This window comes from Crocuta crocuta, unplaced genomic scaffold, assembly GCF_008692635.1.
Source record: "Crocuta crocuta isolate KB4526 unplaced genomic scaffold, BGI_CrCroc_1.0 scaffold708, whole genome shotgun sequence".
In the NCBI taxonomy this organism is placed as follows: Eukaryota; Metazoa; Chordata; class Mammalia; order Carnivora; family Hyaenidae; genus Crocuta; species Crocuta crocuta.
The window spans coordinates 241,089-263,474 of NW_027530073.1; the positions used below are offsets into that span (position 1 = coordinate 241,089).

At 35.2% G+C, this 22,386-nt stretch overlaps 1 protein-coding gene across 1 annotated transcript in view; it reads left to right on the forward strand.

Moving 5' to 3' along the window:
- LOC144232035 (bifunctional heparan sulfate N-deacetylase/N-sulfotransferase 3) overlaps nt 1–22,386 on the forward strand; it is a 181,986-nt gene that overhangs the window by 44,678 nt on the left and 114,922 nt on the right. The window contains exons 2-3 of the mRNA XM_077764718.1: nt 7,256–7,343; nt 15,405–15,559. Of these exons, the coding sequence (XP_077620844.1) occupies nt 7,256–7,343; nt 15,405–15,559 (243 nt within the window). The remainder of the gene's footprint in view (nt 1–7,255; nt 7,344–15,404; nt 15,560–22,386) is intronic.

Consider the following 22,386-nt stretch of genomic DNA (forward strand, 5'->3'; position numbering starts at 1 on the left):
GACCTAAGCGAAAGTCGGACGCTTAACCGACTAAGCCACCCAGGCGCCCCACAAGTGCCCTCCTTAATGCCTATCACCCATTTAGCTCATCCACTGACCCAACTCCCCTCCAGACACCCTGAGTTTGTTCTCTATATTTGAGAGGCTTTTATAGTTTGCCTCCCTCTCTCTTTTCATCTTATTTTTCCTTCCCTTCTTCTATGTTCATCTGTTTTGATTCTTAAATTCCACATATGAGTGAAATCATATGATATTTGTCTTTCCCTGACTTATTTCACTTAGCATAGTATCCTCTAGTTCCATCCACACTGTTGCAAATGGTAAGATTTCATTCTTTTTGAGCCAGGTAAAATTCCAGTGTGTGTGTGTGCGCGCGCGTGTGTGTGTGTATCACATTTTCTTTATCCATTCATTAGTCAATGGACATTTGGCTCCTTCCATAATTTGGCTATTGTTGATAGCATTAGGGTGTGTGTGTCCTTTCAAATCATCATTTTTGTATCCTCTGGATAAATACCTAGTAGTGCAATTCATGGGTCTTATAGTAGTTCTGTTTTTAATTTTTTGAGGAAACCCCACACTGTTTTCCAGAGTGGCTGCACCAGTTTGCATTCCCATCAGCAGTTCAAAAGAGATCCTCTTTCTCTGCATCCTCACCAACATCTGTTTCCTAAGTTGTTTATTTTAGCCACTCTAACAGATGGGAGGTGGTATCTCATTGTGGTTTTGATTTGTTTTTCTCTGATGATGAATGATGATGAGCATCTTTTCATGTGTCTGTTAGCCATCTGGATGTCCTCTTTGGAAAAGTGTCAATTCAGGTCTTTTGCCCTTTTCTTCACTGGATTATTTGTCTTTTTTGAGTGTTGAATTTGGTAAGTTCTGTATAGATTTGTGGATATTAACCCTTATCTGATATGTCATTTGTAAATATATTCTCCCATTCCAAAAATTACCTTTCAGTTTTGTTGATTGTTTCCTTCACTGTGCAGAAACTTTTTATCTTGATGAGGTCTCAATAGTTCATTTTTGTTTTTGTTTCCCTTGCCTTTGGAGATATGTCTAGTAAGAAATTGCTGCAACCAAAGTCAAAGAGGCAGCTGCCTGTTTTCTCCTCTAGGATTTTGATGGATTCCTGTCTTACATTTAGGTCTTTCATCCATTCTTAATACATTTTTGAATATGGTATAAGAAAGTGGTCCAGTTTTGCCAGTACCATTTGCTAAAGAGACTCTTTCCCATTGGATATTCTTTCCTGCTTTGTTGAAGATTAGTTGGCCATACATTTGTGAGTCCGTTTCTGTTTCTCTATTCTGTTTCTATTCTGTTCCATTGATCTCTGTGTCTGCTTTTGTACCAGTACAATTCTGTTTGATGATTACAGCTTTGTAATACAGTTTGAAATCTGGAATTGTGATGCCTCCAGCTTTGGATTTCCTTTTAAACATTACTTTGGCTATTTGGGATCTTTTGTGGTTCCATACAAATTTTAGAATTGTTTGTTCCAGCTCTGTGAATAATGTTGATGCTATATTGATAGAGATTGCACTGACTGTGTAGATTGCTTTGGGTGCTATCTACATTTTAACAATATTTGTTCTTCCAATCCATGAACATGGAATGCTTTTCCATTTCTTTGTGTCTTCAATTTCTTTCATTAAGCTTTCTATAGTTTTCAGCATACAGGTCTTTTACCTCCTTGGTTAGGTTTATTCCTAGGTATCTTACAGTTTTTGGTGCAATTGTAAATGGTATCAACTCTTTGATTTCTCTTTCTGCTGCGTTATTATTGGTGTCTAGAAATGCAACCAATTTCTGTACATTGATTCTATAATCTGTGACTTGCTGAATTAATGTATCAGTTTTAGCAGTTTTCTGTTGGAGTCTTTTGGGTTTCCCACATAGAGTGTCATATCATCTGCAAAGAGAGAATGCTTTACTTCATTCTTGTCAGTTTGTATGCCTTTTATTTATTTTTGTTGTCTTATTGCTAAGGCTAGGACTTCTGGTACTGTGTTGAACAACACTGGTCATAGTGGATATCCCTGTCATGTTCCTGACCATAGAGGAAAAGATCTGTTTTTCTCCATCGAGGATGATATTAGCTGTGGGTTTTACACATAGGGCTTTTATGATGTTGTGGTATATTCTTTCTATCCCTACTTTCTTGAGGGTTTTTATCAAGAAACGATGCTGTATTTTGTCAAATGCTTTTTCTGCATCTATTGACAGGACCATATGGTTCTTATCCTATCTTTTAGTAATGTGGTATATCACATTGATTGTGAATATTGAGCCAGCTCTGCAGCCCAGGAATAAATCCCACTTTATCAAGGTGAATAATTCTTTTAATATACTGTTGAATTCAGTTGCTAGTATCTTTTTGAGAATTTTTGCATCCAGTTTCATCAGGGATATTAGCTTATAATTCTCCTTTTTAGAGGGGTCTTTGTCTGGTTTTAGAATCAAGGTAATGCTGGCTTCATAGAATGAGTGTGGAAGCTTTCCTTCCATTTCTACTTTTTTGAACAGTTTGAGAATAGGTATTAACCCTTCTTTAAATATCTGGTAGAATTCCCCCTGGGAAGCCTTTTGGCACAGATTTCTTGGGAGATTTTTGATGACTGATTCAATTTCTTTGCAGGTAATGGGCCTATCAAATTTTCTATTTCTTCCTGTTTCAGTATGTTTCTAGGAATTTGTCCATTTCTTCCAGATTTCCCAGTTTTGTTGGCATATAATATTTCATAGTATTCTCTTATAATTGTTTGTATTTCTATGGTGTCAGTTGTGGTCTCTATTTCATTTGTGATTTTATCTGTTTTAGTCCTTTTTTCTTTTTGATAAGTCTGGCTAGAGCTTTATCAATTTTTTTAAATCTTTCAAAGAACCAGTTCTTAGTTTTGTCGATCTGTTCTACTGTTTGTTTGTTTTTGAAGTTTATTCATTTTTGAGAGAAAGAGAGACAAAGTGTGAGCAGGGGAGGAGCAGAGTGAGAGAGGAAGACACAGAATCTGAATCGGGCTACAGGCTCTGAGCTATCAGCAAACAGCCTGACCCAGGGCTCAAACTCATGAACCATGAGATCATGACCTTAGCTGAAGTTGGACGCTTAACTAACTGAGCCACCCAGGTTCCCCTCTACTGGTTTTGTTGTTGTTGTTGTTTATATACCATTTTTTCTGCTCTAGTCTTTGTTATTTCCCTTCTTCTGCTGGCGTAGGCTTTATTTGCTGTTCCTTTTCTAGCTCCTTTAGGTGTAAGGTTAGTAATGTGTTATTTTAAAAATAATTAATGATGCGTGGAATTGTAAATTACCTTACCAATTTTATAGAAATTACCTACCTAATTATATAGAAAGTTTTGGAACAGTTAAAAATAAAAGTACCATTTTTCAATAACCAGACTTTTTCTGACAACAGAAATCTGTTCTTAGGGTTCTTGAATTGGAGACCACTAACTGATACCTCTGCAAGGGGTTGTGATTCTTTACCTCCTCCATGACCAACATACTCTGCACATCAGAGAGGGTTTACTTGCCCAAAATGTAGTTGGTTTTCTGAATTTGATACCAGAACATTGATTTGGCTTATTATGATTATATTTTTAGATATTACCACACCATTTTTGACATGTTACACATAGAAAATAATCATTTATATTATTTTTATAATACTTTATTTATAGCAATAATAGACTAGCTCAGTTTTAAATAGACTAATGCTGAATAAAATCATTCTAGCAATGAAGAATTCAATGAAAAGGATAGAATGTAAGAATATTGCTTGGTGTTCTAGCTTGTAGCACTTCAGAAGCATATTTTGAAAAGATGAAAGTAGTGGATGAATATATAACATTGTTTTCATATATACTTCCAAAATATGGCTTCTAAAAACAACAGTATAAGAGATACTGTGGGTTTATATTAAGTATATAAACAACATCTAGAAATAAATTTCTCTTTTCACCAGATATAGGCATAATGCTTGTATCTACTATCTGTTTCAGTATATCTTTTATGTGTTTTAGTGTTTGTTTCTAGAATTTCAAATACATGTGTAAGATGCCAACTGAAACCTGAATAATCATGGCTAGTTCAGTAATTTGAATCAACATATTCTAGTTGACATAGAGGTTAGTTCACAGGTATATAATTTGGCTTCTAAGGCTAAAGAACAGGATAGGTTTGTTTGTTTGTTCTTTTGCTTTCTTATCAAGTATTGTAAATGTTTTAAAAGGCAATCAAGGGTCATATAGCAAAACTCAAGCTTAGCTGAGGATTTTATTTTCAAACAAACAAAAAGAAAAATCTTCCAACTTTAAGATTAAAGCAATGAACACACAAGAAATTATTTTAAAATGGATTTCAAGTCTATATTTTAACCACTGAATAAAGTGAGCAAATGAATAAATAAAGTAAGGTGGATAAAGAAGAAGACAAGATCTAAGGGGAAGGAAAAATAAAAAGAGCCAGCTAGAATGTTCTACTGGGGAGAAGAAATGAAAAAGAAGGAGAGAGGGAAGGCTAAAGGAGACTGAAGGTAAATGAGAAATTAGAAAAACAATTTTTAAGTAAATGAGACAAATGAATGATATAATTATCAGTAATATATAATTATATACATAAAATATATAATTCCTGATAATTATATCAACACCTCATATTTTATGCCACTTTAAAAAAAAACTTATCAAGCACTCCTACATATATTATCCCTTTTAGAATCGTCATCACAATTCTGTGAGTTACATAATTATCTCCACTCTAATAAATGAAGGGAAAAGTCAGAGAATATGAATTGTCTACCATCACTAACAATAACAACAACCATATTAATAGTACTGATAGTAGCAGCTGCAATAAGAGAGGAGGAACAACTAATAATTGTTGAGCACCTATTATGTGCCAGTCACTATGCCAAGATCATAAAAGCATGTAACCCTCACGATGTGCTTTGAGGTAATTGTTATTATCCATAGTTTACATGTGATGAGTCTGAGGTCTAAAAATGTTAATAACATGCCCAATACTGAATAGAGACAGATCCAGAATTCCAGCTGAGGGACTCTGACTCCCAAGTCTTACATGACTTCACTATAAGTCCCAGAGATGGTGTTTAAACCCATACCTTCTGGGCACCTGGGTGGTTCATTCAGTTAAGTGTCCAACTCTTGGTTTCAGCTCAGGTCATGATCTCATGGTTTGTGCCCCCCCCCTCAAAATAAATAAAAACTTTAATTAAGTAAGTGAATAAATAAATAATAAATATTTCCATACCTTCTAATTGCATACCTTATGCTCCTTCCATAAGGACAGAAGGAGAAAGGCTCACACCTTACATCCAGGCAACACCACTCCTCACCCATTTAAACAATAAGACTGTGTCCATATTACTCACTTTGTCACTGCTGAGTTGGCCAAATCCTCCTTTCCCTGCCCAACTCATGCTCAGACCTTTTGATGACAGAATCTAACCTGCCCCTAATGACACTGCCATCATTAACCCTTTTGTTTCTATACTTAGGTGTGGAGATCCACAAACAAACCTGTCTTTCCTCAGGACCCACATGTTTTATGGTTCAGTTGTTCAATCAAAGTCGTTCATGTAAACAGAGGAGTGATACAAAAAGAAGATTTAGATACCTAAATTTCAAAAACTTCCCATTGGTCAGATGAATTTAAATAGAGATTCAGAAGTCTTCTTCCTCTGTTTTTACACAATAAGGAGAATCACTTATATCCACAGATAAGGCATATAATCATGGGATAATCTCTGAACAAAAGGTATATCTATTTAGCTCCCCAAAAAAGACTGAGACCTTGAACATGATGGGGCAAGTTTTCCAGGTGTCAGTTATGCTGCTAAAAAAAGATTTTATTGTGGGCCCACTTGTACTATGGAAAGGGGGAAAAGGAGTGCCTAATATGGAATCAGGCAATCTATATCCTTAGTCTACAATATACCACTAATTTTATCTGTGAAAATGGGCAGCTCATTTTTTCTCAGTTTCCTCGTGCATGAAAGTATTAACTAAGATCCTCTACAAATCTAGCATATAGTGTTACTTTCTGCCTAGTTATCTGTGTAGGGAGGGTGGCAGGGAGAAAAGAAATATAAGAATAGGAATTTGGGGCAACTGGGTGGCTCAGGTCAGGATATCACAGTTCGTAGGTTCGAGCCCCGTGTCGGGCTCTGTGCTGACAGCTAGCTCAGAGGCTGGAGCCTGCTTCAGATTCTGTATCTCCCTCTCTCTCTGACCCTCCCCTGCTCACTCTCTCTCTCTCTCTCTCAGAAGTAAATAAAACATTAAATTTTTTTAAAAGAATAGGAATTTAAATAAGAATGAGAAAGAAAAGAAGTCCATTAAAAATTCATAGCGTGGGCTGCCTGGGTGGCTCAGTCAGTTAAGCATCCAACCCTCAGTTTCAGTTCAGGTCATGATCTCATGTTCTCATGATTTCATGAGATCAAGCCCCACATCGGGCTCTGTGCTGACAGTGCAGAGCCTGTTTGGGATTCTCTCTCTCTCCTTCTCTCTCTGCTCCTCCCCTGCTTACCCTGTCTTTGTATTTCTCAATATAAATAAATAAACTTAAAAAATTGTTTTTAATTCGAAGCACAGTAAATACTTTATAAGATGTAATAATTAAAACTCTGTTTTAAAAGAGTTTTACCTCCAGAAGAAGTGCTATTTGTTTGTTTGTTTGTTTTTTAATGAAAGGCCAAATTAGAGATTTACTTTATCATGATATCCCTATTTGAAGAACAATTACTGTCTTGTGGAAATCTAAGACTTAAAGATTGAAAAGTCTAGGATTTTGAAGACCAAAGGCATATCTGAGAAATAACAAGGTTTCCTTTCAACATATGTTCTTGCATAGTTTCACTTAAAGAGTGTCCTTCTTTTGACAACTGGTGATCCATGTCCCTGAGAAATGAAAGGAGATGTATTTTATGTTCTAGATAATACTTCCTTTAATACATGCAAAATAAACTTTTCATGTCACTTCCTTTTTCTAGCTGACACTTTTTACTAATTTATTGCAAGCTGAAGGATAAATATATGTATATGTGTATGTAATCTTGAAAGCATCTCTCTGGTTATAAATTGGTAAAGACACTACTTTCCATCATTTAATTCTCTCATGTATAAAGGAGTAGTTCTACCCTTTGAATGCAAAAAGAAGATATCTTTTAAAACTTCTCAATGACATTCTCCAAGCTGATTTTTGTTTTTTAATTATGTATTCCAGGCCCTGCTTGACACTCAGAATCTTTTGCGTGCACAAATCACAAATTTTACATTCAACCTTGGATTTTCAGGAAAATTTTATCATACAGGTAAGAAAAAGGAGGTTAATTATTCTCAAAAGGCCTCTCTGACTACTCTATTTAAAAATAAAATAAAAACAGAGAGGAAGCCAAACTATAAGAGATTCTTAAATACAGAGAACAAACTTAGGGTTGTTGGAGGGGAGGTGGGTGGGGGGATACGCTAAACAGGTGATGGACATTAAGGAGGCACTTGGTGAGATGAGCCCTGGGTGTTCTATGTAAGTCATGAATCACTGGGTTCTACTCCTCAAACCAATACAACACTGTATGTTAACTAACCTGAATTTAATTAAATAAATTTAATATAATAAATAAATATAAATAAATAAATTTGTGACCCCTTTTCTTATACTTTCCTACATTCCATGTCTTTCTCCTATTTTATTTTCTTCATATTATTCGATTCAATTTAGCATATCATTTTTTAATGTTTATTTATTTATTTCTGAGAGAGACAGAGCACGAGTGGGGGAGGGGCAGAGAGAGGGGGGGAGACAGAATCTGAAGCAGGCTCCAGGTTCTGAGCTGCCAGCACAGAGCCCGACATGGAACTCAAACCCAAGAAAGGTGAGATTATAACTTGAGCCAAAGTTGGATGCTTAACCCACCCAGGTGCCCTTTAACATATCATTTTTCAACCTTTACAAAATATTTATGGTTTGAACATTTATTCATCATGTCATTATCTAATGGCCTTCCTTTTCTATTGAAGTATAACTTACATATATAAAAGTGCAATAAGTAGTAAGTGTGGTACTCAATGAATTTTAACAAACCAGCATGCAAATCAAGAGAGAATACTACCAGAATCCCCACACCCACCCAACTTGTGATTCCTCAGTCACCAGCGTCTCTCAAAGAAAATGACTATCCTAACTTCTAATATCATAAACTAGTTTGCACGGCTTTGAGATGTATATAAAAGGAATCATACAGTATAGGCTCTTCTATATTCAGCTTGTTTTATTAGCCTATGAACTACCCAGGCATCCCTGTTCAATATTATTCTGGTTTTACAGATATTATTGTGTATAGTTGTAATTCGTTCATTTTCAGTGCCTTATAGCATTTCATTGTTTGAATATACCAAAATTTCTTTATTCCATTCCTTTCCATGTATATGTTTTTTTTCTAGTCTTCAGCTTTTTTGAATAATCGTGTTAAGAACATTTTTGTGCCTGTCCTTCAGAGATCATAACTATTTTTTCTGTTGGTTATCAAGTAGGGGTAGAATTTTTAGTTATATAGCACGCTTATGGCCAACTGTAGTAGAAAAATGCCAGGTTTTCAAAATGATTGTACTGATTTACATTCTCAACAGTATATGAGTTTTCCACATTCTCACTAACATATGATATTGTTTGTCTTTTTAAATTTAGCCTTTCTGGTGAAAACGTAGAGATATTTTATGGTTTTAATGTACATTTCTCTCAGGAGCAGTAACCTTGAGCTTATTTCATGTATTTATTGGCCATTTGGAGATCCTCTTTGTGAACTGAGTTTTTTTTTCTATTAGGTTGCATGCATTTTCTACAAAAAATAATTTGTAGAAATTCTTTACATATTATTTTTCTTTCTTTTTCTTTATATATTCTTAATGAGCCCTTCATCAGTTATATGTGTTGCAAATACATTCTCCTATTGTGTGGGTTTCTTTTCACACTCCTAATGGTGTGTTTTGATGACCAAAAATACTTAATGTAGTCTAGTTCATCTTTTTGTTCCTTTATGGTAGATTTTTTGTGTCTTTTTAAAGACATTTTTGCATACTATAAGATTATAAAAATATGTTTCTATGTTCTTAAAACTTATAAATCCCAAATCTATATGGAGCTGATTTTTTTGTATGTATGAGATAGAGGTCAAGATATCTTCTTTTTTCCATATAGACAGATCTAATTGGCACCAAGTATTAAGTGACCATCCTTTCCCCACTGCATCATGGTGTCATCATTGTCATACATAACCATATATGTGGACTCTATACTCTCCTGTTCATTGGATCTATTTATATATATCACAGTATCTTATTTACTGTAACTTTATAATTAATACTAATATCTGCTAGTGTAAGTTCTACAGTTTTGTTCATCTTCAAGATTGCCTTGGAAATTCTTGGCCCTGTGCATTTTCATATAGATTTTTAGAATCACTTTACCAATATCCACAAAGAAATTGCTAGAATTTTTATTAAGACTGTATTAAACCTATTAATTTGGGGTAGAAATGCCATCCTAAATATTAAGTCTTCCAATTTTTGAATACATTTAGGTCATCTTTAATTGCACTTAATAAAATGTACTGTTTTTAGACTCATTCTTTGGTGGGGTTTTTTGATGCAATATCAAGTGGTGTCTTGTTTGTTATTTCATTTTGCATTTCTTTGTTGATGGTATGTAAAAATACAGTTAATTTTGTGTACTGATTTTGTATCTAGCAACCTTGCTGTGTTCATTTATTAATTCTATAGTTTGTAAGTCTTTTTAAATTTTATTTTCTACTTATACAATCATGTAAATTTTGGATACTAAAACTGTCCTTCCTTTCTGAGCCTTACGAATTTTCTTCCTTACCTATATTGCACTGGGTTAGATCACCAGTACAACATTAAATAAAAGTGGTGATGATGACATGTCTTATTCCTGACCTTAGGGGAAATCGTCCAGTAGATTTTTTTTCCTATTCTCAAGGGGAATTCTTTCAACAGACTGTTTTGTAGACACTCTTTATTAGCTTAAAGGAGCTCCTCCTATTCCTAGATTGCTAAGAGTTTTATTATGAGCGGGTGCACTTTGTCTTTAAATTACTTATCTGTTGCATCTCTTCTATTACTAAAATGAACACTCCATGAAGGCTTCACTGTTTTAACATCAGCAACTAGAATAATGACTATTGAAAATGGCTTAATGAACAAATGATTCAGTGAAAGTAAAAACAAAAAAACATTTAACTATTAGTATTTATTTGAAACAAGCAAGATCAAACAATAAAATTTTACCATATGACATTGTGAAATAAACTCACTCTAAATATTAAGAATAACTAGAAACTTTATTTCCCAAACATAATAGAAATAAAAATAAGAAAACACTTCTGGGAACTTATTTTTTGCCTAATGCTGAATGCTAAAGATTGGCTGTAGCCATTACTCTCCTTTCTTTTTGTTTCTGAGAGATTTGTCCTCTTCCCCTACTTGGGCATTTCCCACAGCTCACAGTAAAAATGGCCACTACCTAAGCCAAAGAAAGTAGAACACAGGAGAAAGCTAAGGCCAAGGCTTGAAAGGATCTTGTTATCTGCATATGATATGAAATCTTCCACAAAAACTTAGCTAGGCTTATCTAAAACCAATAAAGTCATTTTTTAGTGAGAATAAAGTTTAATACTCTGAATCTTTAAAAAATTAGATATTGTAAAGTTTAATTGAATTATATTGTCTTTCTTTCTAAATGAGTAACTCTTTATCCCATTAAAGACTATTTTATTCAATTTCAAAGGGAAGGAGAAAAATAGTAGTGTCATAATAGTAAGACTTTCTTTCAGGAAATGGTTCCATCTTGCTTGATATAGTTAAGTTTTTGAAGGGTTTATAGATTTTTTGAGAAATTATTGAGAAATTTTGAGAAATTTTTTGAGAAATTATATGACCTTAAAAAGATTAAGGTCATAAAATCATAGTTCCTTTCTAGTGAGCAACACCATATTCTAGGCATTTAGCTAAGCACTTTTCGTGTACCTTCTCAATGAATCCTAGGAATTCACTGAATTCTTATTGAAGAATATATTGAAGAATACCTTACCTTGTTTTCTAGATAAGAACATAGAAACTTAGAGAAGCCCAAGGCCATACAGCTAGTTGCGTGCCAAAAGTAGTCTTAACTTTAGGTCAGGCAGAGCCCAAATCTTATGCATTAAATAAATTGTACTTTTATTATTCAATTGGCAATCCTTGATAAAGGAAGCTGAATGGCAAAAAGGTTCCTTCCCTTTATCTGTAGGTTCTATAGGTTTGTATATTTCCCCAAATCATGGAGAACCAACAATCTTGGTAAATTTTAACTATATTACAGAATTAGTTAACAATATGAAGGGCAATATTATATTGAATTTGTAAATGCTGATCTTATTTCTAAATTCCAAGTTTGGTCAATGAATGATAGTTAAGGGCCCTGAATTTGGAGTTGTTTAATCTGGGTTAGAATTTAGAGGTCATATGGAAAGATACCAAATGTCTATCAATTGATAAATGGATAAGAAAAAGTGGTGTATATATATATATATATATATATGATATATGTACACACACACACACACACATACACACATATTCACAAGAGAATACTACTCACTGATGAAAAAGAATGAAATCTTGGGGCTCCTGGGTGGCTCAGTTGGTTATGTGTCTGACTTTGGCTCAGGTAGTTCATGGGTTCAAACCCATGTCAAGCTCTGGAGCCTGCTTCAGTTCTGTGTCTCCTCTCTCTGTCCCTCCCCCCAACTAGTGCACTTGCTCACTTTCTCTCTCCCTCAAAAACAAATAAACATTAAAAAAAGAAAAGAAAAAGAATGAAATCTTGCTATTTGCAACAATGTGGATGGAAGTGGAAAGTATTATGCTAAATGAAATAAATCAGTCAGGGAAAGACAGATATCATATGTTTTCACTTATATGTGGAACTTGAGAAACTTAACAGCAGACCATAGGGCCAGGCAAGGAAAAATAAGTTACAAACAGAGAGGGAGGCAAACCATAAGAGACTGTTAAATACAGAGAACAAATTGAGGGTTGATAAGGGTTGGGGGGAGTGAAGGGAAAATTGGTGATGGGCACTGAGGAGGGCACTTGTTGGGATGAGCACTGGGTGTTATATGTAAATGATGAATCATGGGAATCTACTCCTGAAGCCAAAACTACACTGTATTTTAACTAACTTGATAATAAATTATAAAAAAATAAATAAAACAAATTTCTAAATTAAAAAAAATAGAATTTATAAGTCAGAGACTAAAACTTGACCATGTTGTGTTGTGAAAGAAAATCACCCTAAATACTAAGAATAATTAAAAACTTTTTTTCCCAAAACAGAAATAGAAAAAAATACTTCTGGCAACTCAATTTTTTGCCCAATGCTGAATGCTAAAAAATGTCTGTAGGCAGTTGCTCTCGTTCCTTTTTTTTTCTGAAGTATTTGTCCTCTTTCCTTACTTGAGCACTTCCCACATCTCACAATAAAAATGTCCAGTAAGAAACCAGGCTCTGTACCAACCTTGGCAGTGACTCAGGACAAATTATTTCACCTTTCCAAATATCAATTCCCTTATTTGAAGAATAGAGTTAGCAGTGGCCCTTACCCCATAAGGTTGTAGTGAGAATTAAATGAGATGGTGCTTATGAAACAGTTAATACAATGCTTGACAAAAGGTAGAATCCAGGAATGAACTGATTACTGGGAAACCCCAAGAGACTCATGCCTCTTTTCAGTGTGGGAGAGTAAAATTCCAATAAATAACTGATAGTAATCTTCACTAATATGGTTTCCTGAGGACATGCAAAATGTTAAGCAAGAGGAGAGTCTCTTGGGTGTAAGTAGAGATGTTTAATAGTGGGGAAACTAAATGATATCATTCTTGTGTCCGCTCCCCCTCCCAAAGAAGAAAAACATGTATTTTAGCATCGCCAGTCACATGTAACAAATGTTTCTTCACCAGGGCACCATATTTATCACCTAAAAGGTAACAAGACTCAAAACCCTGCAATGATTGAGGTTGTCAGAGATTCTAAACCCTGACTCCATATTCCTATTACTTTGCATTGCTCTCTAGAAGTCTTTCATGAGCTGTAAAATAATCACTCAGAAGTCCCAAGCTGGTGACTCATTAATCAGGCCAGGCAGTTAATTATGATGGCTTGGTCTTGAACACTATGTCACATCTGCCACAAAACACACAGGTGAGGCCTTGCCCTATACTCTCATGGAGTATCATTGTGGAAAAAAATGAAACAAAACTCAAGGAGACCTGAAATAAGACACAAGGAGAGCAAGAGTAGGAAATATAAAAAGAAAGGAAAAAGGCATTTTAGATTACCCAGTATGTGCCAGGATTATAGTGCCACTTTCTCCCAAAAAGAATGAAATAGGTATTGGGATCCATATTTTTACCCACATAAATACAGACATTAAGGGGTTATGTGACTTACCTATAATCACACAATTCAAATGTGTTGGAGCCTATAAGTAAACTAAAAACTTCTCTGACTCTAAAGGCTATCCTTGTTCCACTATATTACGGTAACATGAGTGTGTGATAAAGAGGAAAAAAATTAGGGCAATAAAACAGATTAAATTTAAAGGTGCCCTGTACATATAAAGAAAAAAGTTCATTTACATCAACAAGTATTTAACAATATGAAAGTGAAATTGAAGCCTGTCCATGTTGAAGTATTATGTTATTCTACTCATCCTACATTACTAATACTTGTTCTTCCTATATAAATTAGAATGAGTGTGCACCTCATTGGTAAGTCACTTTCCTTGCCCAGTAAATCATAGGATCTAATTCTTTTCCTGCCAATGGCCACTGTCTTCCTTCTCTTGGGAAAAGGCATGTAATAGCAGTAGTATCAGGCATGGGCTTAGTTGGCTGGGCAGAGCAGCAGTCCACCCTCCCTCTTTAGCCTGTAGGGGACTATGGAAACCAGTCATATCAGAAAAATGAAATTTTTGAAAATATTAGAGAAGATTTTTTTTTCCACACAGAGGGCACATCATTTGAAAAACCTACTATTCTGTATTCTAGGAGTTTATTAGATTCAGTGTTGTGGCTGAAATATCAGTGTGGTTGCATAACTTTGTGATGATTAATATCATCATCTGCCAGGAAAGTGGTGAGGCACCTTATAGTGCTCTCATTTCATGTTTTAGTAAAGAACAAAGAGAGTCCCATACCCCTCAAGAAAACTGTGGAATTTCCCATACTCAGCTAAACTGCCAGTCAGGGGAAATAGAAGAAATAAAACATGCCTATAAAAGAAGAAATCAGAGGAATAACAACAGGGCTGACTCTGAAGGAAATATGAGTTTCTTTGTTATTATTGCTGTTGTTAATGTTTATTTTGAGAGAGAGAGAGAGAGAGCACGTGCATGTGTGCATTCAGGGGAGGGGCAGAGAGAGAGAAAGAGAGAGAATTCCAAGCAGGTTCCACACTGTCAGTACAGAGCCTGAGATACGGGACTGATCTCAAGAACCCGGGAGATCCTGATCTGAGCTGAAATTAAGAGTCGGATGCTTAACCAACTGAACCACCCAAACACCCCGGAAACAGGAGTTTCTTGTTGGAAAGTCTGCTTCCAGGAACTTGAGGAGAAGGTCAAGCATGAGAAACATGAGTCCACCAAGGACCTGCTTGGCTTGTTTTACTGTGACTTCACCACTTCTCAGCCTCTCTACTTCACTTTCATCCTGTCTCCTTTCTTCGCTTCTGTTTTCTCTAATGTACCCAAAACAGTTCCTACATTTCCTTTTTTCCTCCTTGTTTGTGCCTTAGTTTTCACTAAATACTGAGTAACTTCTTCTCAGAGCTAATGAGGAACCCAAATAAATTATGGAATTATTTCTTTGTGACTCTGGTGTCACAACCTATGTCAGAAAGACCTGCTACTACAGCTCTGCCACTCGTTTCTTTACTCATATTCCCTTGGTTCAACTTCGTACTCATCCCTCCATTTTCTCCAAACTACAGGTTATACAAATACACTAACAGAGTTCTAATGTCCTTGGGGATAGTTGTGTATTTCCATTTTGCAGTGATTTTGTACCTATGTCTCATGTTGAAAAACTTTTAAAAGAGCTTTGTCACAGTCTCTTATTGTTCCCCAAGTAACAGGTTTTACTTTGCTACATTTCATGTTCAAAGCCTTACATGTATCAAAAAGAGTATAAATAGTGTCTTCTAAATACATACATGTGTGTACATAATTGGATGGATGGATGGATAGACAGATAGACAGACAGACAGACACAATCATTCTAAGTGGAATTAACTGAATAATCTTTTTTCCTCCAAAGGAACTGAAGAAGAAGATGAAGGGGATGACCATCTTCTGGGGTCTGTAGATGAGTTTTGGTGGTTTCCTCATATGTGGAGCCATATGCAACCCCACCTCTTCCATAATGAGTCATCTTTGGTGGAGCAGATGATTCTCAACAAAAAATTTGCCTTAGTAAGTAACTCCTGATCAAAAAATTTGCCTTAGTAACTCTCCTTGAGTATTACATTGAACTAGTATACACTGACATTAGAACAACTTGGTTGTAGCCTTTCAGTATGTGACTTTTGAATTTGTATGGGATGCTCAGTACTACGCCTAATGCTTTGAGGGTTCTAATTTAAATAAAATTTCATAAGACACTCATAAGACTTACCTACCAGTTTAGTCAGAGCTCATAAGACATGGCTCCCCATCCAAAAGGAGCTTCTTGCTGTATCAGGAAGGCAAAATATGCACATAAAACAATTTTCCAACAAAATGAATTAGTCCAGGACCTAGTACTAAAGTGTACAGATAAAAGAACCCACAGTTCAGAGAAATAAGTGTCATTGAGAGTGGCCAGGAAAATGTACTTGTGGAAACAGGACTCTAAGTACACCTGAAATAATAAATTTACATGCCAGGAAGAACTGAGAGCAATGAGGCTGAGGGAAAACACCATGTAGGAGACCATAATGTGGGCACTAGGGAATGAAGACTGAGGCAGGAAGGCATGGAAATGGGAAGAAAACCATTGAAACACATTGCAAACATATATATTATACTGATGGAACATTCACTTTGATACATGCTGTTTTATACTGAAGGGTTTCTGTTTCTTGACAGGGAAATTTACAGTAGAAGTTCTAATACAGTATATGAGAAAATGTGCTGTAAGCAGCAGGGACTATATGGTGATTAACAACCCAATATAGCATGTTTGTTTCTGTGAATAATACTAACGGCACACAAACACGTGGAGGATTCCAAACAGGCAGTTGCCTATTTACCCAGCATTCTTGCACCCTGGGCAGGGAGTGCCTTAGGGTAGGAACTATATTCAGTTCATCACAGTATGGCAGCTCCTATATTAGGAAGATACTCAGTAAGTATTTGTAGCATAAATGATCAAGGCAACAGAAATTACTATTCAAAAGGATTTGAAATATATTTTTATCTATTATAGCATTTTTTTCTTATTTCCAAACCATAAAGCTGATATTACAAAGTTCATAAATTATTTATATTGTGAATAATTCTGAAACCATCATATCATGTTCCTAAGCAAATCCTACTAATTGTAGACTTATGCCAGTGTGTAAAATGAATTAAAATACACATGCTGGTTAATTTAAATATGATTTGAAAAACTTAAAATATAATTGCTCCCTTGACAAACAGAAAATGTTTTACCAGAGATTTAAAGTCCTGGTCCCATACAAGAGATCCGTATGATGAAAACTATAGAAAACTTATGAAGGANATAAATAAGTCATGAAAGTGTAAAAAAAATAAATAAATAAAAAATAAAGTCCTGATCCCATAACTAGAAATGATTGATTTCAAATATAACTGCTCAACTTTGAGGCTTTCCACATATATGCCTTTCCCATCATTATACCCCTTAAACATTATAGTTCCCAACATTATATGTTCCAAAATATTATAGTGCTACTCCTTAGCATACTTCACCCTAAAATGACATAAGAGTCTGTGGTTGTCAAGGGTTATGTCTCCCTTTGCTGGCCACACGGCCATATAACTGTTAGCTTTTTGGCCACTTAGAATTTCAGAGTACTGATGCTCACTTATCATGGAGCTGTATTCTATGTAAACTGCTGGAGCCAAGAAGTTTGGGTAGTTGATTAAGTATCCAACTTAATTGTATAAGAATTCATAAAATATGATTTTCTCTTGAGGATATAGAAGGCCAAACAGTTAATGGATGGCATTAGGAGCCCATTCTTGTCTTTGATCTTCAGTGACTGCCCAAAATAGATATGCAGCTGCAAGTGCACCTTGGGCATGCACTGATATTCTGTCAAGAAAATGAGAATAGTGCCCTCCATACTGATATTGTGAAAATGTTCTGATAGAATTTTCAAACTCTTGTGAGATGAAGAGCCTCCTTTCCTCCCCTAGAATATAAACAGAAATAGTAAACAGCATGTAAGAGTGTGTAAACATTGTCACACTTTTTAATGGAGAGCACTAAAAATCCTATCTTGATGCAGCAAGCATTAATTCTGTCATCTTCAAAAGTCTAAGACTTACTGGTAGAAGCAACATTAATCAGCAAGAGAGGATGTGAAGAAGAAAATTGCTTTTATTCTTTAATCTGCGGAGAAAGGAAATTGTGAAAGAAGAAAAACATAGAGTAAAAGAAAGTATTAATATAAGATTAAAAACAGAAGTAAGCAGGGAGGTTTTTGTTGTTTGTTGTTTTTGGTAGCTTTCAAAAAACTAGTTTATCAAGGCAGATGTGATGAATGACGTGACATTAACTGCTATCTATATTTCTCTGCAGCTAGATAGTATCTAAATAATAGTATTCTATTATTACTTGAATGGATGGATCAATAAATGTTATGTTTGTACTTAAAACAAGTATAAATACTTGAAATTACATATAATGAGAATAGACATGCACAGGAATTATATACATTTTTTAGAATTCTCATCTAAAAAGTATCATGAGTTTAATAATTCAGAACTGAAATTTGCCTATTCTTAACCTCCTCACTCAAGTGCAAAGCAAAGGACATTTTCTTCAAAATTTCATTCCTAAGTACAGGTTGACAACCCAAATTATGGTCCTGAAGGCAGCAGAGAACAGTCATGAAGGAGCTTCAGAAATAAGGCCAAATGTGTTCTTTAATGTTTAATCAAATATAGGACCCATGGATTTATTTATTAATTATTTATTTTTTGTCAGCAAAGGACAGACAAGAAAAAAGACAAATCCAGGACCAGTCCCTCCCAGCCATAATCCCATGAAAGAGAATATATATGTAAAGCGATTGAGAACAGTGATTCGCACCTCACAAACAGTGATGGCAGCCGTTGTTTTTATTATCATTCTATTCACTATCAGAAAACTACCATCTTCAATTTTTGCCTAGGCTCCTGCAAGGTGTTTAGAGTGACAGGTGAGAAGAACCAAAATCCTCAAGTTTAAAAGCTTATTCTGAATTGCTATGACATTTGGTTAATGTGAATTCTACACATTTTCTAGACATGTGTTAACTCTTTTACTTCCCATCAAGGCATTAGGGTTACAAAGTGGCTTTGCTGCTAAATTTAAAGAGGTTTATGTTTTTTATACATTCTGTATTATTTCCTTTAATTATTATAACAACCTTGAATTGTAATTATATTCATTCTCACTTTGATAAGGAAACTGAAAATCAGAGAAATACAGTGACTCACTCAGGATTATAAAGCTCACTAGGGGTAGAATTAAGACCAGAAATCCAGGTCATCTAAAACAGCATATATTGTAACCGCCCAGACTTTCTCACTAGCCTCTCCACCCAAACTTATTCAAAGGAATAAGTCTAGATTTCCCTTCTTTCTGGAAATCTAAAGGAATATTTGGTAATTCTGATAACATAAAGGAAGTTGAGAAACTAGACGTGGAACTCATTTGGTAACTTTTCCCTGAGGATCCCAGAGGTCCCCTAAACTAAGATAGGCAGTTTCTAAAATGTTGGGAAAGGAGACAACTAAACCTGAGGATTCTTCCACATGAATGAGTTTCTTTTGTCACATATAGATAGAAAGGCTACTTTAATTCAATGGAAATTATTCTAGAGGAAGTTTTGTCTCAACCAACAACTCACTAGATGAAACAAACAAAAGCTTAACCTGTGCTAACAGTGCATTTCTAAACTGGGTGGCATCCTGCTTTTCTCCACTGGCTTAGAAAGGCTCTGAAGTTAAGAAAGCATGAGTGTTTCTCCCAGTGAGGGATCTGAAAGAACATACAAAGAAGCAATGTGCTGCCCTGGGAGCAAGTAGGTATTCAGACAAGATTGGAGCTCATGGATAAAATTCAATATTCAAATGAGCAATTGAGTTAGAAAACATTTAAAGTATGTTTCCAACTAAGAAAATCTGAGACTATGACATAAAACTTTTTTGTCTGAGCATTCTCTATCCCCATCTATAACCAAATACCTGTTATTTTCATTGAGTTCTAGCAAATACATCTGATTTATTATCCTTTTACACAATTGGACATTTCCATCTCACAAGGGAATTTGATGTCCATTTTAATTTAGCTCTGAAAGCTCTATTTAATAGCTTATTATGGAAGATCAAGTAAATCCTTTAAGCAAACTTGCATTTGATGATTTCAGCCACCAGGAGATACAGCTTTAGAGGTTGATTAGAAAATATTTTTAGTTGTAAAATATGGGCTCCTTCGGGTATTAAAATGAAATGTTAATAAAGGTGGGGTTTTTTTTGACAAGGTATCCATGTCTGAAACAAGAATTAATTATGATATTTGTTAATGACCTACATCACAGTTTGAAATACCTATTGTATGGAGGTGCCTGAGAGGCTCAGTTGGTTAAGTGTCTGACTTCAGATCAAGGCAAGATCTAACCTTTTGAGAGTTCACACCCCATGTCAGGCTCAGATCCTCTATTCTGCTCTCTCTGCCCCTCCCCTGCTTGTGCTCTCTCTTTCTCTCAAAATAAATAAAATAAACATTTTTTAAAATCTGCTACATCTATTATACAGCTTTAAAACTTGGCAAAATTCCATTTAATAAGTAAAATAACTTATTTCATTTAAACATCAAAAAAATCATCTATCTATCTATATCTATCTATCTATCTATATCTATACTCTCAAAGAATTAGATCTAACATTTTTGGTAAATTATGGTGGCTTAATTTTTAATGAAAAAATAATTAGTAGAAATTTTCATCATAGGATTCATTGCCAATATCAGATGACATTTAACACTGTAATACACAATTGTATTAAAATTAGTAATAGAACAATGTTTCTAATCCTGAAAACAGAAAATCTTGCCGAGTATTGTACTTTTTGACTGCATGATCATTATTCCTTCAAACAGTGTCTTTTGCCTTTGCCCCGCTTCTTTTCCAAGTTCAGCAGAACTGCTAATTCACATTAGCTGAAATGTCTAGTGTCAAGTATGCAACTTTTTAGATTAGTGAGCACATTAACTTTTGTAATATGGAAATAAAGATTATAGTATCAAAATGTAATTTAAAATATATTGAAAGACTTGCTGGCTTAAGGAATATATGATAATCTTTTAATTAGTTTGCTTGCCAGCTAGAGAATGAATGAATTCTATCATTTTTACTTCAGTGAACCACTTCATAAAAAGACACATTCAATTTTTATTTTATTAATATTGAAAACAAAGCACTATTCTTGTGGTCCTAATAGAAATAGAGTTCAAATCAGAAGTGACGTCCACTTGGAGCTGGTAACCACTTCTTGAGTTACCCAAGTAGCACAGGTTTTTTTTTTTACAAATAGTTTATTGTCAAATTAGTTTCCACATAACACCCAGGGCTCATCCCCNAAGTAGCACAGTTTTAAAAAGACACTAACCATTATTCAGAGCATGATGACCAATATGTTGAAGTCTATAATTTTCTTCATATAAACAATAGCTGAAGAAACTTGGTAAGGCCAAGAGACAAAGAGGAGACCAAAGGATGTATTATCAGGACTAATATTCAACTTAAAAGTACAAGGATGGCCATGCCAGTAATTCTAATATTGAAATGTGTCAGTGCTATTACCCTTACCCCCACTATCACCTCATATCCTGTCCCAGGATGTCCCAAACCTCCCAACTGCTCAGCAACTAAAGGGGCCTGGCTCAGAGTCTCCAGCATCCATCTCCAGCTCAACAGCTGGCAACAGTTCTGAATGAACAGTGGATAGCATGCCAGCTGTTATTATTACCCTTGAGTATAATCAACTAATTATATGATTTAGAAGGAACTTGAATAAGTACATTCAGAAAGTAAGCCATAGAAGAGGGAATACAATCCTATACATGCAGGTAGAGTTTTCTTCTAATTAGGTTCTTTACATAGAATGGTGATTAACACTAGTAGGTGCTCAATGTTTGGTAGATGAAAATATAAATATTTCTTCCAGATCTTAAGATTTTATCATTATTGTTTAAAAATGTAGGTTTTATTATTATTTGGGTCTGGTGAGTTCATCAGATCAGGAGACGACTGCAATTGAAAAGCTAGTTACTGAAATTTCCAAAGAGGAGAGAGCACACCACACCATCTAGGGCCCCATGGTGTAGCATTAGAGTCAGCAGTGGATAGAATAAGGGAAATGCATGGACAAGAGCCTTTATGGTAGTTCCTATAAGAAAGGCCAGACAAGGCTGGGTAAACAGGTTTAGGATGGGCTAGTTGGATGATAATTTCAGTCATCACTGTTGTAAAGGGGCTGTTTCTAATTGTGTTATACTTGGCCCTGAGGTGATGAGGGCAGGGAGGTAGCAGCTCAGCTTAAGAAGGAAGTGATTGTATGGGTGCCTGAGTGGCTCACTTGGTTAAGCATCCAACTTCAGCTCAGGTTGTGATCTCACAGTTCATTAGCTAGAGTCCTGTATCGGGTGAGTTACAGTCCCACTTTGGTTGAGTCCCACTTCTCTCTCTCTCTCCCTCTTTCTCTGCCCCTCCTGGGATTCTCTCTCTCTCTCTCTCTCTCTCTCTNTGGTTGAGAGTAGGGACCCTGAACTGGTTGTTTTGCATTTGAAGAGCATGCTCTTGGATAGGTGTTTAACTGTCTTTAGGAACTGGATAGCCCTGGGAGAGGCAATCTTCCCAGGGTCAACAAGGTCTCAGATGTCAGAGCATCAGAAATACAGAAAATAAAAAGGCATGATTAATATAGTTACATATACCTCTAAGTCATGTATCTTGAAGCATTCCATAGGTTTTTCCTCATCATCCCAGTTGCCATAATTGTACAACATATAACTTGTCGTTCTGTTT